Raw genomic sequence first — 18383 nt, forward strand, 5'->3', positions numbered from 1 at the left:
TAGGTGATCCCCCGCAAACCTGATTCAATCGCTGCCAAAAGAGTCCGTGAGGTAAGCTCAGAAAGCAACCCGAGTCGCTCCTTCGGAAACCGGCAATTGTTTTTTCCCCGCGGGTTCTTCTCCCTTTCTGGTACACCGGTTGCCTTTCTGAGTTTGGTCCGGACACTATTAGCGTGGCTTATTGCTTGTCTGTTAGGATAATACACCGTATGTATGAAATCCTAGACGGACGAGTACAATTGTCCGGACGCAGACTACTACCGACACGTGGTAGAGAAGTGGACTGCCAGGATGACCATGTTCATTATTGATCAGATACCGCAATGACATTTGTTGGGAAATCAACTTCGTCATCGTTCAGATAATCCACGTTGATCTTCTTCACCCTCTCGTTCTCCGTCCAGCCGTCTCCAAGCCAGCCGTTCGGATTGTCATTGACATAGTCGTAGGTGTAATCCTCCCAACGAGGATACGCAAGAGCTTTCATTGAATGAAGCGAGGAACCTGAGACTTGTTAGCGATGCGAAATACGGCACTTGCTCACACCAAGAGTGCTTACCGGGCCATAATGCAGTAACTCTGCCATCCTCGGTCCCTCCCTTGTACCAGCTACGGCATTTCTCGCTAAACACCGTTCTTGAGAAGTACTGGTCACAATGGCGAGTAAACATTTCTACCGCTTCCTTTTTCACGCTCATCGCCCGGATGTTATCACGCTGCATCTTCTGTGCGCAGAGCGTGAAGTAATCAATCTCCTTCTCAATCAAAAGCAACAGGTTACCCTCGCCTAGTGCCGCGTTAGGCCCCAAACAGACAAAATAGTTTGGGAATCCATCGACTGCCAAGGAGAGATAAGTCTCTGGTGTCTTCTGCCAGCGGTTGGCTAGAGTGACACCGTTGCGCCCGATGACTGGGAATCTCGGAGTGAATGTGGTGTCGAATCCAGTTGCGCAGACAAGCACATCCGTGGGATGATGTTGTCCGTCTGCGGTGATGATCTCCTCTGCATCGACTTTGACGATCTTACTTGTGATGACCTCCACTTTGTCGTCTGTCAACGCCTCAAGATATCCCGGGCCTGGAGTGAGCCGTCGGCAAACAGGAGGAAATGAGGGGATCAAGTTCTCGCATAGTTCAGGTTTCCTTGAGAGTCGGCGCTTCATATTCTGTAAGAAGACCTCTCTCGCGCCGATCTGTTCAGCTGTGCCAAGTAGCGTCACACCATGGACTGATTGCAGCTGGAGTTCGATTTCTGCTATAGAATTAGTACCGACGTTTACGACATCTTCAACGAGAAGCTCTCACCTTTGCGGAACTTCTGGTAGGCGCTGTGGTCCTTCTTGAATGTTTTAATCTCTTCTGGAGTAAACGAGACTATTCCAACGAGGTCAGTGCTTTTTTATACTGCATGACTGGATGAGTTGACAAACAGTTCTCCAGTTCAGCTCCACCTTTTTTATCCACATGTTGGCGGGCAAAGGTGGGGGAAAGCCATGTACGCCCCCGAATGTAGTGGTCGATATGGGCTACCTTTGGCAGCATGCCAGGAACGATCTGGATGCCACTTGATCCATTTCCTATCACCGCGGCTCTTTTGCCCTAGCCAGAGGCTCAGCTTGCATTTTCCCAAAATGTCCGGGGCTGACTCACGGTATAATCATAGCTCTCATCCCAACGAGCACTATGCTGCAGCTTGCCTTTGAAGTCATGCAAGCCTGGGATATCTGGCCACTTCCACGAGTTCAATGCACCCGTTGCGGAGATCAATAAGTTACATTCGTCCGAATACACCGTGTTTGTCTGAATATCTTGAACCTGCGTTCAACGTCAATACTGACTGTCGATGGGCCAGGTACGGAGGACCGACCTTCAATTGCCACTTGCTCTTCGAGTCGTCCCAGACAGCTTCAATGACTCGTTGCTTCAGCTTGACGTACTTCGTGCAACCGTACTTTTCAGCCACACGTTTCCAGTACGCGTGGATCTCCGGAGCGGCAGCATAGAATGTCGACCATTCTTTGTTTGGCTCAAAAGTAGCTTGATATGTATGGGCTGGGATGTCTGCGAACATCGTAAGCGTCGGCCGTCATTGACGCGAGACAATTCTCGCAGGAAGATAACGAGTCTCACCACATGCACAACCGGGATATCTGTTCTCGAGCCATGTGCCCCCAATATCTTCATTCTTTTCATACACACAAAGATCCACGTTGGGGATCCGTTGTCTGAAGCGAATGGAGGCGATGATTCCAGAAATGCCTGATCCAATGATAACGACCCTCAGAGGACGGGCTTCGTCGATGGAACGCTCTTCTACGATCCACTTATCCTCAACAGGTCGTGCCTCTTGGCTCTTGGAACTGCTGCCAAAGAATAAACGTCTCATATTGTTTATGAGAACAAGGAGGGATTATTAGAAAGGTATGTATAGAGGAACAATCAAGCCAAGATGCTGTATTCTGAGAGCAGGTTGCACGAATAGCCTGGTTAGGCGCCCGATATAAAGCTGCGATCATGCAGACTATATAACAAACAAACCAGGATACACGACTAATTTGAGAACACTCGAACCAGACCGAAGATCGGGGAGACCTGCCTTTCCGAACCGCTCTCCCCCTTCTCACTTTTCCCAACTGCTATTCTAGACTCTCCTCCATGGACCACAGAGCTAGGCAACTCCCTATTCCTCCCCGTTGGGACGCCAACAGCCGCTCAAGCGAACCCGGAATCGGGGAGGATTAGTTATTCCTTTGGCACATGAGGCTCCTACGTCTCTTACCGTTTCCGGCCTTCAACTGGGCTCAACGGATACGTGCCACAGTCTCGGAATTCCCCCTTCCCCCTTCCCCCATCTCCATCTCCCAAGTCCCTGGTGGTTGACCCCGGACTCCATTTGCGGGGTAAGAAGCATTCGTGATGCTGATGTTTGGGACCGTACGTAGAAGGTAACATTCCAGACATAACCGAAGGACTCTGCATAGCGCGTTTGTTTCAGTGAGCTGAACTGACAGGAACCGGCTGTTGAGTGCCGACACCCACTCTATCGCCTGCCAATGTTAGTGAGTTGGACAAATGGAGGCCTTCCATAGCCAGAAGGACTATATCCTGGATCTCATCTGTGATTTCCAATTGCTGCGCATGACTCGCAACTTCGACCAAATCGACATGTTGGTAACGCTGTCTCCCGCGCCTTGCCCTGAACCATGGATATCTGGACTCCAACCGGAAAACCCCGCGTAGATACACCCCTGTGTACAACTGACATATTGGACGACCGCGGAATCTATGCGCCTGCCAACGCACGGACACTTTTGCCCGGTGGAGAAACCGGAGAAACCCCGAGATTAAGTATATGCATGCATTTCCCACAAGTAGAATGGTCTCTTCACCCTGTCCTAGCCACCATGATGTCTACTTCCAGATAAATGGATATCCGTTATTCCGTCCATACGCATCATCCATGTTTTCAATACAATCGGGATACCCCCTGGCACAAACTTTCTCCCCACAAACGGGACATTGTAGAATGCGGGGTCTCGGCTCAAGAATAGTAGCCAACTGGTGTTGAAGGGATGACCATCTGAGGTTCCTGGGAGTTGATATTGACCGTTGCTGATTGTGGGATAGGACTGAATACAGCATGCTCTGGATATCCTCGAGTCACCGATACTTGGACTGTCGATCAGCGATATGGATGTTCTCTGCTATAGTAATGAATAGTGTGGGATTTAGCGTCTTTAGGAGGTGCAGTTCTTGCAATAATCAGCAAGCAGTCCTTCAATTGGTTCGCCTTATAGGGACAGAACTTCCAGCTTCCAAATGATTCAGAGCGATAGATGCCTATACCGACCGACACTCGATGATGGTATGGACATTAAATCCATCCTCTCGTCAAAAAGCACGAAGTCAGTAGAATGGGAGTACTTCTGCTTGTCTATGATGCCCACACGTGATGCGTGACGTGTCTCCTTAAGTCCATCAGGCTACAGCAAACTGAAGAGAAGGACTAGATGCCTAAATCTCCGTCATTCTTCAGTAACGACAACAGCGATCAAAGCTAACGTAGACTTCACAAGAGCCTGTCCACTTTACCCATCTCAACAGCAACCATGCATTCAACCTCGGTTTCGGAGGGAACCAGCTCAGGCCAATCCCCCCTGCAAATCCACATCGAGGAACTCTCCTCCCTACCCCTCCACGACACCATCCAAAGCTTGGCAAACCTCCTCCCCGAGCTAACCACCTCCATCACCGCAACAGGCGAACGACTCGTGACACATCCTACCTACGAAGGAACGGGCAAGCTCGACGACCTGGGCAGACTCTACCTCCGCGCCGCGGATCGCTGTACCCGCGAACGCGCATCCTTCAAAACCCGTCTCCTGCACGTATCCCTCGATTTCATGATCGAAGCACTCTACGCTTCCAGTCAAGAGCAGCTGGAAAAGGGGATGGCAGATGGATCGGTGCATCTGCCTCCTCGACTAGATGAGGGGTGTGCATGTTGCAACGGCGAGCCCTTTGCCGTGATCCTGAGCGGGTTTCATGAGGGGAATGCATTATTATTCTGGGAAGATGAATACAAGGCTTTCTGGGGGGAGGAGGAGAACATGGGGGGACAATATGGTCTGGGCGAGACTTGGATCAGGGCTTCGAGGGAGCAGGTTGAGCGTGCGATGGCGCGGGAGGAGGCGACTGTCATTCCTAGTATGCTTTAGATGATTCTAGATGAGTTAGTGGATTGAAAGTCTCCTGTGGGTTGATACTTGTGAAAATGGTTCTTGGAAATTGTCATTCGTCGTAATGTTTGGTGTGTCTAACATACTGGGCGGCATACTGCTAGTAAGTTTAGCATCGAACGAATGCCCCGCACTGAGGATCCACTGTGGCACTGCCTAACGATAGTGGATCACAAGAGTCTGCATCAGAAAGACATAAGCCGATCGGAGGTCGATCAGGGCGATTGGTGAGCTTCGTGTAATCATCTTGTCAGCAGCAACTCACCCAGTGTTGCATGGCTATTCGTTCAAGCTATCCTTGTCCACCCCGCCTTTAAGCATCTGCCGTATTTCCGAACATGCATATCAAAAAAATGCCGGCATCTGGGGCAGCATTATCACGAAGGATCAACTGCGAGATTGAGTTTCTCCACGAATGCAAGGGGGTTTCCAATACTTGCAAGGAAATTTATTATATATCTTATTGATCGGGCTTATAGCCCGAGTCGCAATCACCGTACAATTCCTGTCTACCAGTATCTTCTTGATTTTTGATATCGCCATTTTACCTTGAATGCACTGTTCAATTGAAACTCATCTTCTCTATGCCTGTATTCACCGAATACGCTGCCTCGTCGCGTGAACTGCGCGTTCTGCCTTCCTTTGCCCCTCCACTTCCCCGCCTTTCCCCGCGATTCACGCCTCCTGAGGGAGCTGAGAAATATGAAGTCGTCATTGTCGGCGCTGGTCCAGCAGGGCTCATGCTGGACCTGCTTCTGGCACGATATGGCCTCAACGATGACTCTCTGCTCTGCATAGACGCAAAACCAGGTACTCTCAAATCCGGCCAGGCGGACGGCCTGCAGCCCCGCACGCTCGAAGTCCTCAAATCTCTCGGGCTTGCGGACGAGATCCTCACCGATGGCTGTCACATGGAAGAGGTGGCGTTCTGGAATCCGTCGCCTGACAAGGAGAAGGTGATTGAGAGGACGTCGATCGTTCCCGACGTTGCTGTGCCGGCCCGCTTTCAACATGAAGTCACAATCCACCAGGGTCGCATTGAGCGGATCCTCGAAACAGATCTGCTCCGGTATTCGAAAAGAGGCGTACAGCGGAACACCAAGCTTGTGGACGTCAAGATCGAGGAGGCAGGCGATGCTGAATTCCCAGTTGTGGCCGAAATCGAGACGGACGGCACCCGCCGCACAATACGCTCGAAACACTTGGTAGGCGCGGATGGTGCCCACTCGGTAGTCCGGCGCTGCATGGGACTCAAGCTGGTCGGCGAGTCAATGGACCATATCTGGGGCGTGGTCGATCTGGTAATCGACACTGACTTTCCCGATATTCGAAGACGATGTGCCATCCATTCACCGGCCGGGTCTGTCATGGTCATTCCGCGGGAGCGCATCGCGACGGGCGATTACCTGACTCGTCTCTATGTCCAAGTACCTGAAGAGACACTTCCTGAAGAGGACCAGACGCCCGTTAATGGGACTAGTTCCCAGTCCAAAGGAGATGCACGCGCGCGCAGAAGCCAGGTGACCCAGAAATCGATTTTTCGGCATGCGGCGCAAGCCTTCAAGCCGTACTATATTCGGCCCAAGGAAGAGGGCGCAGTCGACTGGTGGGCTGCGTACCAGATCGGTCAGCGAGTCACGGACAATTTCACCGTCAAAGACTCAAAGGGTATCAATAGGGTGTTTATTGTGGGAGATGGTATGTGATCATTGAGCAGTTTTGATGAATGTTGCTGATAGTCCGATCTGCCTCAAGCTTGTCATACACATAGTCCAAAGGTATGTGGCGATCCTAAGCCGTTCAAGATGTCTTACTGATGACGATGGTCAAGGCTGGTCAAGGAATGAATGTGTCAATGATGGATTCGTACAACCTAGCCTGGAAACTGGTGTATTCCCTCCATGGGCTCACACCTGATTCGGCGGTTCCCGGACAAGCCGATGCCATCGTTGATACATACCACTCTGAGCGCCATACAATCGCCCAAGAACTCATCGAGTTCGATCGTGCCTTCTCATCCATGTTCTCCGGCAAGATTGGGGCGTCAGAGGATGGAGTCGAGGGGCTCACGCACGAACAGTTCCTCCAAGTTTTTAGCACGGGAAATGGATTCACCAGTGGTTGTGGTATTGAGTATCCTGGTAGCCTAATGGTGGACAAGGCTTCGGATGACCATGCAAAAAACCCGATTACCGGGACAGATTACCTGTCCGGTGTCCTTCGTCCAGGCAGAAGATTACTTGACGTTCGATGCAAGCGCCATGCAGATGGGAACAGGCGGCACTTGCATGACGGTACGTTGTTCTCGCATCACACCGTTCCTCTGCACCTCAACACTGACAATACCCAGACTTTCTTTCGACAGGTCGCTTCCGCATTCTATGTCTCACGTCTTCGGATCTCCTGGACCCCAAGGGCGTTTCTGCTCAGGTATTGGCCTCTCTTGGATCATCTGTCCTTCCACGCTTCCCGCCAAACATTATTGAGCAGGTGGTTATCCATCCTCGCTTGGGTAAGGTGTTCATGTGGCAGGATGTGCCGAGTGAGCTCAAGAGACACTCGGAGATGCGGTTCTACAGCTGTTACGAATTAGACGATGTGTACAAGATCTACGGCGTAGACGAGACAAGGGGTGCTTTGGCCGTCGTTCGACCTGATGGATATGTTGGCATGGTGGCGGCCTTGGAGGACGTAAAGCGTGTACAGGAGTACTTAGAGAGGTGTGTGAGGACTGTCTAAAGCAAAGTCATGTATAATAGTATAAATGCATCGCATACCACCAAGATTGACGATTCATTTCCCCAGTGCAAAACTGTGCAATTGATTTTGTGATTGCAGACAACAAGAACGTCCCTGAGATATTCTTAGATCACGATAGCACGTGACCGGCCAAGGCGGAGGATTAGTCACCAGCACGTGGCTGGAGTGCCGAACAGCCGATTTCTCCTCTTTTCTTAACGTTTTCGTCGGTCTCAGGACACTTGACTGGCCACAATGGAGGCGATGACGGCTCCGGCCGCTCATGGAAAGCCCTTGTTGGCTCTCAACCGGCGGTGGAGAGCCAAAAATGACGATGCCATGGCCTCTCTCCACTTGTCGGCATTAAGCAACTTTTATCGCCGCAGTCGTTTTCTTGCAGGTGGGATCGCCATACAAAACCTGCTCTGTCCCTGCTTGCATTCCTCTGGGGGTTGTTGCGGTGGTCATGTTGATACACCTGTGCCTGGTCTATCGTTATTTTTTGTCTACTTCTACCGGAACCTTGGTATACAGAAGTACTCTCTATTTACAAGAGTCGCGTGACCTTTTTACCAAGTGATTGGCCATGACTCAAGATGGAGGAAAGGAGACTGGACATACTAGATCGCGATCAACATCGCTAAATAGCACAAGCGACAGTCAGCATCTGTCACGGACAAGTTCAACAGAATCAGAACGCTCGCGGAGTTTGAGACTCCTATCTATAACGAGGACGAGGTCGGAATCTAGACCCAGGAGAGCGAACCTCGACAGAGTGTACTCTGGCAGGCACCTGGATGATCAGTCGGTCTACCATAGCGACGACGACGCTCCTGAAGCCCATGCAGTAGATTTACCTGCAGAGGATCATGACGAGAAGCAGGTGACCCCCGTGCTTGAAGTTAGAGGAGGAATCTTGAACGAACGCGACACTGATTTGGAAGCGGCTGCGCGTGATCAGAGTGCGCTGGAAAAGTCAGGAACGGCCAAGTCTGATAGGTCACGGGATCCTAAACTGGTAAGCTCAAGCCGTCATTTTGAGGGATACTCTGTTCGAGGGCAATAATAACGCGGCGACAGGTAACATGGGATGGCCCCGATGACCCTGAGAACCCTAAGAATTGGACAAACAAGAAGAAATGGGCTGCTATTATCACGGTCTCCCTCTTCACTTTTATCTCCCCAGTGTCTTCGTCCATGGTTGCCCCTGCGTTGCCGTCGATTGCAAGTGATTTCCATATCGAGGACCAGGTCTCTTCCCAGCTTACTCTGTCCATTTTCGTGTTGGCCTATGCCGTCGGGCCTCTGTTCCTGGGGCCGCTTTCTGAGATTTACGGAAGAGTTATCGTTCTGCAATTGGCCAACTTGTTCTATCTCGTGTTCAACATCGCATGCGGTGTCTCGCGAACTAAGGGGCAGATGATCGCTTTTCGATTTCTGTCTGGCCTGGGTGGCAGTGCTCCGTTAGCTGTGAGTCCTCTTTGCCAACAAGAATCTTCCAGCAAAGTAACTAACAACCTTTAGGTTGGTGGAGGTGTGCTTTCGGACTGTTTTAAACCAGAAGAGCGCGGAAAAAGTGTTGCTATCTACAGCCTTGCTCCGCTTCTTGGTCCAGCTGTCGGTCCTATAGTCGGTGGCTTCATCTCTCAAGACACCACCTGGCGATGGGTCTTTTATGCCACCTCCATTGCCGATGGAGTCATCCAATTTGCGGGGCTATTCTTCCTCCGTGAAACATACGCTCCCAAGATTCTGAAACGGAGAGCAGAGCGGATGCGGAAGGAGACGGGTGATTCGACGTACCAGACCGAAACCGAGCGACAGAACAAAACGCTTTCTCAAACGATGCAGACTGCGCTTGTACGGCCGTTCCGCCTCTTGTCCACCCAGCCCATCGTTCAAGTTCTGGCCCTGTACATGGCCTTCATTTATGGCACGATGTACCTCGTCCTTTCGACCTTCAGCTCTCTGTGGACTGATGTTTACAACGAATCTACGGGCATTAGTGGTCTGAACTACATCTCCCTAGGCTTGGGATTCTGGTTGGGCTCTCAGATATGCGCTCCACTGAATGACCGCATTTACCGCCGGCTCAAAGCCCGTAACAACAATGTCGGCAGACCCGAATTTCGAGTACCTCTTCTGATTGTGGGCGCTTTCCTCACCCCGGTTGGTCTCTTTATCTATGGCTGGACCGCTCAGTTTCGCCGCCACTGGGTCGCTCCTAACATTGGTGCCTGTCTCTTCGGTGCTGGGACCATCATTGCGTTTCAGTGCATCCAGACCTACATGGTGGATACATACACGAGATTTGCTGCCAGCGCCCTAGCCGCGGTGGCTTTCTTACGTTGCATATGTGGATTCGCCTTTCCGCTCTTTGCGCCATACATGTACAACGCCCTGCACTACGGATGGGGCAACAGTTTATTGGCCTTTGTGTCTATTGGTCTGGGTATACCGGCACCTATATTCCTCTGGAAGTATGGAGAGATCCTGCGCAAGCGCAGTCCATATGCGGCAGGTTAGATATGTGCAATGGTTGGTTGAAAGTATATAGCCGGCTTGTAAATAGCCTAGCTCAATGTCAAGATTGCACGTAATGATTCTCTTGAACCTTCGAAGGTCGCGTTCTGCCAGCATCTTAGGACATTGTATCCCAGAGATCCGACCTTTGCTGTCACTCAGACACCGTCCTCGAGTGGTGCCAGGCAGACAACTCGGAAAGTTGTTCACAGAGCCAGGCTCAAGTGTCTTTGTGAACTAACAGAAGATTACAAGGATCAATCGCGTTCAGTCACTACTGGCTTCTGAGCTCATCAATCCCTGCTGTTGTGTGGATTGGCCTAATACCTCGATCTCGGTACTTCGTAGTCATGCTCTATCTGAGTCAAAGCCCGACATGGCATTTATGGCACGAAGGGGTTTCAAAAAAGAGGTTGATTTGATTGGACGCTTGAAAAGGAGGTCAAGGTCCAGATCACATGCCACGGAATAAATAAATGTCCGAGGCCAATTGAGTTTGCGGATAAATTTAGAATCCGCTATTCCTGATATAGCAATAAAAAATTTCGAATTTTTCCATGTGAAAATCAACAGCCAGAGAGTCGTCCAGTCAAATCATGCATTGCAGAGAGAAAGCCACGAAGTGCAGCATATCAATTATAGTGTAATTGCAACAGAACTAAATCAACCATGTTATCGGATCTTAATGCCATGCAAACAACTCTGTATATCATCAAGCTCTTCAAATGGCAAATGCGAAAGGTGTTTACTCCTATCTCAACGCCTAGCGCCATTTTCCTAACAGAGCATAGCCGTCTCCTATGTTGAGTTTTTCAACGCCTGGGCATTGAAGGATCATGGATCTAACAGTCCGCTAATAGGCGGACCTCGGGCACATGGACAATGCTGCTGTCTGACTGGCCACATGCTTCAAAATGATCCACTTGAGCGCGTTTGACAGATTCAGAGACCGCTTTTCGGGAAACATTTGGTGGAAAGGAGACTGGCCGATGGATCTGCCTGCGATTTCGGGTACTAGGTGTTTTTTCAGCTATCGTACGATAGGGAATGGCTTGCTGGCCTTTTCTGTGACTTTTTTTTCCCCTTTATTTTTTTTCACCTTCAATTTTGCCAATTGCTCAGTTTCGAGTAAGGGACAGCTGGGAAAATGGCAGAGGTTCGCAAAAGAGCTGTACAGACTGAGACAGAGGTATGTTTCTGTGCAATATGAAAATGAAAAGCATGCTCACATACCCTAGGTTGTCCAGGACAACACTCCCAGTCTCAAATCGCTCAAAGATGCCATTCCCAAAGAATGCTTCGAGTCATCGCTGGTCACCTCCCTCCTCTACCTCGCCCGTGATATCCTCTACTGCGCCATCCTGACCTACGGCGCCTTCCATATCCATCTCCTCCCCTCGTTACCGCTCCGCGCCCTCGCCTGGGCCACATACGGCTTCTTCCAGGGCTGCGTCGGAACGGGGATGTGGATTCTGGCCCACGAGTGCGGCCACGGGGCCTTCTCTCGCTACCAGGGCATCAACGACTTCATCGGCTGGGCCACCCACTCCTTCCTGCTCGTCCCTTACTTCTCCTGGAAGATCACCCACGCCCGTCACCACCGGTACACCGGCCACATGGAGAAGGACACCGTCTTCGTGCCGTGGACGGACGAGCAGCTGGCGCAGAGGAAGAACGTGCGCATCGAGCAGCTCAAGCACCTCGCCGAGGAGACCCCCATCGTCTCATTCCTGCAGCTCATCGGCCACCAGCTCGGCGGGTGGCAGCTGTACCTGTTCACCAACGCCACAGCCGGCGCGCAGAGCTGGCCCGAAGGCAAGCCCAAGACCGGCCCGGCGAGCCACTTCAACCCCGTCGGCGCGCTGTGGAGCCCCTCGCAGCGTCTCTCCATCGCCATCTCCGATCTGGGTCTGCTGATCATGGCTGCGGTGCTGTACTACGCGAGCACTCAGATCGGGGCGTGGAACGTCGTCCTGCTGTACTTCGTCCCGTACCTGTGGGTTCACCACTGGCTGAGTATGTCCTCCCTTTTCCTCAGATCCAACCTGAATATAATCTAACGTAAACAGTCGCCATCACATACCTCCAACACACCCACCCCTCCGTCCCGCACTACACCCCCGAAGCGTGGACTTACACCAAGGGCGCCCTCGCCACCGTCGACCGCACGATGGGCTTCATCGGACGCCATTTCTTCCACGAGATCATCGACTACCACGTCGTGCACCACCTCTTCAGCCGCATCCCCTTCTATAAGGCCGAGCAGGCGACCTGGGCCATCCAGCCCCTGCTCGGGGCGCAGTACCACGAGGAGAAGGAGCAGAGTTTCCTCGGTTCCTTGTTTACGACGTTCCGGAAGTGCATCTATGTTTCGACCAAGGGGCATGCGTCGCAGCCAGGTGTGCTGCACTTTGTCAAGGCTGACGAGGGGAATTAATTTGGCGATAAGTGGTCGATTGGATAGACATAGGATTTGAGTGAGACTAATAGACTAGTATCATAGAGATACCCTAGTGTTTTGTTGGTTGGTCGGTGTGTATATAGACAAAACCCCAGATGTACTAGAACTAGAGCTGAAGAGTGTTGATTCTACATGTCCTCATCTTTCTGCTTCGCGTGTTATCCGACGGAAAGAATTAGACACAATAGTATGGCATCTGCGAGATCGACGAAAATGAACATGAACTCAACAGTCTACAGTGTGCCATATAAGAGGAGCTTAACTAAGTCCTTATTCAGATATCATTGAGACCGCAGTCGATAGATCATCATAAGCAGCATTGTAATGAAGACGCAACCACAGTGGCACATGCAACCCGTACTTGGCGACTCTACAACTCCTTAGAGCGATCGGTCTAAGTGTTAGAAGTGGCGGTGATTACTGCAAAGCCTCAAACACACTTCCAGGAATAGCTACAGACCCACTGATACCTCCATATCCGCTGCCAAACGCTGGTCTTCAGCACCGCCACACGGGAGTGGTACTGCAGACCCTACATTCAATTCACAGTACGAGTATGGACTCATCATTATGGAGTGACGGATGAACGATTCTCATCCAGCCCCGCAACGTATGTAGGCTACAGCATCAGCAGCCAATAACTGCTGCCTGCAGGATAAAACCTCACCGCTAGCTCTGCGCCCCACCCTCTACAGCCTCACCTCCCAATAACTGCGGCCACGATCCACCTTCTGTGTCATCTTGCATGCTAGTCCGACTTCAAGCTAGACCGTGGACCCTGTAGGGCAGCAATGCCTCACCGGACCGCTGGAGGGTGGCCCCGCGTATGCATATATAGCTCTTAGCTCCGCCAGATTCTCATTCCTCAACTCGCTCGTCGACACGTTTTCAAAGATTGCTAACAGAAATGTCATTCCACCGGTCCTGTGAAGACATCCACATCCGCCAGGAGGACGGCTGCACCATGCTCCTGGCCAAGGTCCGCGATAGCCACGGCCAGCTGATCCCGCGCAAGATCCGACTCGATGATCATATCGGCAATACGGATGGTATTCCCTTTTGCCTAGGTGTGTTTGCGTCCAATCCACGGTTGCTAATAGTATCAGGATGGTTCATCTGGGGAGGCAACAACTTCACCCGGACGGCGAGGAATATCTCCCTAGAACATACCGAGTCTGGACCTAAACTGTGTGCTGAGCTGGAGATGAGGAATGGTGGGACGAGAGGGCTGCAGGGGATCATGCTTTCGGAGAAGATTGGCAATAATGATGGGCATTTGAAGTTTTTGGTGAGTTTGGTTCCTCTTGCGTGGACTCTGTTAGGATTAGGTGGATACTCATGTTGGAGATAGGGTGCTTGATGGATTGGCATAAGGATGCGAAATGACATAGTATTGATCAATGGAGATCGGCCAGAGGAGAATACCCCTGTATTTCCATTCATAGGGAAGCGTGTGCGTAGATGAACAGCTCTCTTTTAGCTATCCCAAGGTCTCAACTGTAGTGGTACTGCAGTTCCGGTGTATCACTTCACAGTTACATTCCGAGCGAGAGTGTGAGTATGAATTCGGGTAGACTGATTGACGAATGCAGTGAGACGTCCTGACTGCAGCCAGCAGGATAACCTCTAGAGCCCTCTGCCACCATAAAGTCTCAATTGTCACCTCCCAAGCGCGGCCACGATACATTGCGGTGTCAACCATGGAACCCCGACTAAAAACGTGTCCGGAGCCCTATCCAGAGTCCGGACGACCATTCCAGGGTAGTAGAAATATTGCGTAACAATGTGTTCAACACTATGTCATCTTGCAATGCCAGCCCGACATCATGAATAGAGGCAACAAAGCCTCAACGGACAGCTGGCGCGGTATATAACTTGAGCTCCGCTTGTCAGCAAGTGTTCCAAGATAGCCACAACAGCAAAAATGGCACTCCACGAAACGTGCGAACACCTTCAAATTATTCGAAGGATTGGCGCCACTGATCTCGTGGCTGACGCCCGTAATAGCTCCGAACGGCGGGTCCCCAACAAGATCCGACTTGATGACCATATTGGTGAGAAAGATGGTATTTTCCTCCTCCCACATGTCAATATTCAATCTGAAGACTTCTAACTGCATCAGGACGGCTCGTGTGGGGAGGACAGAACTTCACCCACTCTGCGGGAGAGGTCTCTCTACAACAGACTGAGCATGGGGCCATAATGTGTGCCGAGATGAATAAAGACGGTGGGTCGAGAAATCGTCAGGAGCTCAATCTTTCGGAAAGGATTGTCAACTTTGATGGGCAATTGAAGGTCGTTTGAGTTTCTTGCATGACGGTGGTTGCATCAAGTCGGGTCATGTCGGAGAATAGCATCCTTTGAATAGGACATACGGAGTAGTACGTAATGGAATGGATGTCACCACCATAGACCAGAGACTGTTCTGTTGACGAACCAGTAGCTTGAATGCCTGATAGATACCTGAAATATCCGGCCACTGTGAGGCAAGCGTCAATCTGATCTGTCAGATCCTGATGATGTAGCAGCACAAGCCTGCAGCCTGGCTTGTCTAGGCGGCATTGACCATCATCTGTTGTACAACCAGAGGCTTCGAGCTGCTTCCAGCACCCTCACCAATGATATTCCGCACGCTTCGATGATCTGGCTCCTCAATCGAGCATCCATGAAAGAATCACGTGCCTCAATGCCAAACAACGCAGTCCTGAAAACCTTGACTGATTCGAAGATTCGAAAATGTGGGACATGGCGTCCAGAGATGTCTGTCTGGCCAATCATCCTTTCCGTGGCGGTTACGAACCAGCTTCAGCAGCCTACTTGGCTTCTTGGTATCGGCTGCGAAGGCTGCCGTGCTCGGCACCACAGGGGTCAAATTCGAAATAGCAGCCCGCATGGAAGCCGATGGCAGGTGTCACACTTGTCCTGGGTCCGTCTCGAGCTTGACGACATGGGTGTTTGGAGCTATATCAAATCCCTCGCTTGGGTTCACCAACTATCTATCAGAGAACAGGCCACTGGCGCTTGCCGGGGTAGTCTTTTGCACTATTGATGACAAGGCCAGGATCGGCAAGCTAGCGGTGATTTAACGGGCGAGTCGACCGCAAACTGGCCGAACCGAGACATTGGAGTTTTCGCCTTGCAGGATTGGAGCGGGCGAAGGATTATGCGGATAGCGGAGTTGGCGGGGACAAGCCTGAAGCCAACAGGCAGAGTTTAACCATTGATTATTAGCCAAGCAGCTAAGGCCTTGATCGTATGATGGGAAGATTGGAGAACAGTTGCTGGCGCGATTTCTATGGCCTCTCTGTTGGTAATGCTTTCGTAATAAAATATGTCCAACTTTGACAAAAAGGCATCTAGAACCGTAGTCCAATGGACTTCGCTTAATCTTCGGCAATCCCGCTGCGAGCCTGCGTCCATAGTTCTCTTCCCCACGTATATTATTGTGCGAGTTCCACTCTATTATGCCCCGTAGTTGAATCGCTAGCGAACCGTCCGATGAGATGTAGTTGCTAACTCGAAATTCTCACCGGGCGGAGGTGAACCTGGGGAGGCTGTCTGGGGATCCCCGCATGAGACAATGGACGACTAATATGGAGTCATGGACTTGAACGCGAGAAAAAGTGGGAAGTGGAACTTGACAGGAAATGATGATGAATCGAGTGGAAGTGAGAACCGAAGAAGAAATGGCTCAACCAAGCTTCCTTAAAGCGAGGAAAATGGCGCATTGGTCAAGACCGCAACAGACAAGTGGAAAAGCTTCGTTTGTTCCTGCCGGTCCTACCATGGTTTGCACGTGGTAACAAACTCTGTTTTACCCGTGTGTATCACTGTCGTTACACTACCTCCCTCCACTCTCTTGTAAGATTCGCTTCTTATGAGGTGTTTATCATTTGTTCCTGCCTATTGCCTAATATACACTCTGGATTCTCTCATTTGTTCTGAGCTGAGTTCAATGTACGGAGTAAGATCGTTTATTTCCCTACTCAACCTAAATAAATTATTAGGTTTCAGACTTGATGAAACATTGTTACAACGTTACAGGCCCATGGCCCACCAACAGTCTTGGCATGCCAGCCTGTCAACCTACACTACACCAATCAGCAGCCACTTTCATTCTTGCTGCTCACACTCTGCTCACAGTTAGCTTCCTCGCTTCGACTGTCAAGTCCGTAATTCCAGTGGCAATACTCCAAAATCAAAAGTCAAAAGGGAGACTGGTTCTCGGCCGCGAATCACGGGTCGGCATCAAGTGATCATAGACTCGCAGACTCGGCGAGATCCGAAAGATGATTCATCCTCGGCTCGCTTCATCCAGTGAGACACTTGCATAATAAAAATAAATTAATGATGACTGAGGCAACAAAAGGCAATTTGAGTGCGGCCCGCTCTTCCATGAACAGATTCATGTCCGGTCATACGGCCGTGTGCAACAGTAATTTACACGCGAGGCGGCGCGCGATGTGTCTGTGTCCTGCGTGTTGTAACTTGTAAAGCAATCAAATCTGTGTGGCTAATGAGATTAAGGAGAGTCTGCTTCCAAGGTTACATTGTGAGGAGTTAGGCTTTGCCGCCCCAAGAATGACCTCTACAGTTGGCGCGGATGACATGATCGTCTGTCTTTCAAACCTACTACTTTACTGATTTAGAGCTTAGGTCGACCCTAATCGAACTTGATATAAATGATCAATCATCGCAACAATATCCGACTCTTTATACTTCCTTAGAGGACATAGAGGCAATCCAAAACAGTCATGGAATCCTTCGTACAGAGCAATGTCCCTAAGGTAGCAGAAACAGAAGGCATTGGGGTTGGTATGATACTGTATGGTATTGACTAGCAAACTTTGACAGTCTGGTCTCTCTCGGACCATGTGGAGCTGCTACCCCACTTTCATGCACGTGGTAGGCTGGTTTTTCCGGCCCCCGCCAGGACAGCCAATGAGCGTACATCGCACGGAAATTAGGCCTGAGAAGGAACCGTCGCCGGGGGTTAGTGTCTCTGGAAGCGCGTACCTAGCTACCTTACTGGCTACATCTTCGAGAGTGTGCCAGGACTGGTCAGCCCGACAACACGGCCGGCCGAGACCCGAGCATCTGTTTGGCTAGAACGTCCGGGGTTGGCCGCGCCACAAATCCATTACCAATGAGAAATCCCAGAATAGAGGTCTAAGCAAGATACTTGACCCAGGAAGGTTTAGTTTCTGCGAGCACAGGCCGGATTTTGGTGGTCAGGTCGAGCATTCGATCCGGGGTTGTGCCTGTGAATGTCTGTATGGTACCATGTCCATGCGCCACTCTGCCACTCTCTGGTTTCCAATTCCAGAGTTGTACAGCGTCGCAGTCCGAGGTCCACCATTTCCCTCAAGTTACCAGATCCCGCGATCTCTGACAGACTGGCAGCTGCAATGATTGGCCCATCATTCTTTCTGCCTCAGGTTCGCTCACTCTTAGTGCATCCCAATCCAGTATGGCGGTCTTTTTTGTTTTCTCCATGTCTCCAGCTTTGTCCCCAAATCCCCAGATGAGACAAGAGTAAGCGATCCAGAGTGTGAGGCAATTAGAACCGCATGACAAAAAAAAAAGTGCCAAAGCAAAAAAAAAAAAAAAAAAAAAAAACGCTAGAGCCGATGGCAACCTGCGTCCCCCGTGGTCAATTCCCCGGACCGGCATGGGGCCGACTTGACTGAGGGAAAGAGAAAAGTGAGAGAAAGAGCGAGTGCGGCATCTCCAGGTTTCTCCTCTTCCAGGTCCATCCAGGTCTATAAAACCAGCCGTTGTTCCCCCCCTCAAGGTTGTCCGACCTTCTTCTTGTCACGTAGATCTTCTCACCTTTTTCTCTTCTTCCATCCTTCTCCTTTTGAGCCTCGTGGTGATCAACATCCCTATCCATTCTCATATCTAACGTTCCACTTATTTAC

General features: G+C 50.8%; 7 protein-coding genes across 7 annotated transcripts; 6 read left to right on the forward strand and 1 right to left on the reverse strand.

Moving 5' to 3' along the window:
- Positions 1–304: 304 nt before the first annotated feature.
- On the reverse strand, positions 305–2386 carry Aspvir_001929 (flavin-containing monooxygenase; the record flags this gene model as incomplete). Its single annotated transcript, XM_043273533.1, has 7 exons — positions 305–504; positions 560–1252; positions 1306–1374; positions 1431–1599; positions 1651–1815; positions 1868–2061; positions 2131–2386. The coding sequence occupies 7 exons, from the start codon at positions 2384–2386 to the stop codon at positions 305–307; spliced, it is 1746 nt and encodes a 581-aa protein (XP_043129468.1).
- A 1723-nt stretch (positions 2387–4109) lies between these two features.
- On the forward strand, positions 4110–4718 carry Aspvir_001930 (uncharacterized protein; the record flags this gene model as incomplete). Its single annotated transcript, XM_043273534.1, has 1 exon — positions 4110–4718. The coding sequence occupies one exon, from the start codon at positions 4110–4112 to the stop codon at positions 4716–4718; it is 609 nt and encodes a 202-aa protein (XP_043129469.1).
- A 605-nt stretch (positions 4719–5323) lies between these two features.
- Positions 5324–7478, forward strand: Aspvir_001931 (putative phenol monooxygenase; the record flags this gene model as incomplete). The annotated part of the gene is made up of 4 exons (XM_043273535.1): positions 5324–6437; positions 6495–6517; positions 6571–7033; positions 7090–7478. The coding sequence occupies 4 exons, from the start codon at positions 5324–5326 to the stop codon at positions 7476–7478; spliced, it is 1989 nt and encodes a 662-aa protein (XP_043129470.1).
- A 255-nt stretch (positions 7479–7733) lies between these two features.
- Aspvir_001932 (MFS transporter) lies at positions 7734–10004 on the forward strand (the record flags this gene model as incomplete). The annotated part of the gene is made up of 4 exons (XM_043273536.1): positions 7734–7878; positions 8168–8496; positions 8559–8948; positions 9003–10004. The coding sequence occupies 4 exons, from the start codon at positions 7734–7736 to the stop codon at positions 10002–10004; spliced, it is 1866 nt and encodes a 621-aa protein (XP_043129471.1).
- Positions 10005–11148: 1144 nt separating this feature from the next.
- On the forward strand, positions 11149–12438 carry Aspvir_001933 (oleate delta-12 desaturase; the record flags this gene model as incomplete). The annotated part of the gene is made up of 3 exons (XM_043273537.1): positions 11149–11190; positions 11240–12017; positions 12071–12438. 3 exons carry the CDS (start codon positions 11149–11151, stop codon positions 12436–12438), a joined length of 1188 nt encoding a protein of 395 aa, XP_043129472.1.
- Positions 12439–13369: 931 nt separating this feature from the next.
- Positions 13370–13822, forward strand: Aspvir_001934 (CVNH domain-containing protein; the record flags this gene model as incomplete). Its single annotated transcript, XM_043273538.1, has 3 exons — positions 13370–13529; positions 13569–13750; positions 13814–13822. 3 exons carry the CDS (start codon positions 13370–13372, stop codon positions 13820–13822), a joined length of 351 nt encoding a protein of 116 aa, XP_043129473.1.
- Positions 13823–14386: 564 nt separating this feature from the next.
- Positions 14387–14766, forward strand: Aspvir_001935 (CVNH domain-containing protein; the record flags this gene model as incomplete). The annotated part of the gene is made up of 2 exons (XM_043273539.1): positions 14387–14528; positions 14585–14766. The coding sequence occupies 2 exons, from the start codon at positions 14387–14389 to the stop codon at positions 14764–14766; spliced, it is 324 nt and encodes a 107-aa protein (XP_043129474.1).
- Between the last annotated feature and the right edge of the window lie 3617 nt (positions 14767–18383).

The sequence above is a fragment of the Aspergillus viridinutans genome, assembly GCF_018404265.1.
Source record: "Aspergillus viridinutans IFM 47045 DNA, scaffold_10, whole genome shotgun sequence".
NCBI lineage: Eukaryota > Fungi > Ascomycota > Eurotiomycetes > Eurotiales > Aspergillaceae > Aspergillus > Aspergillus viridinutans.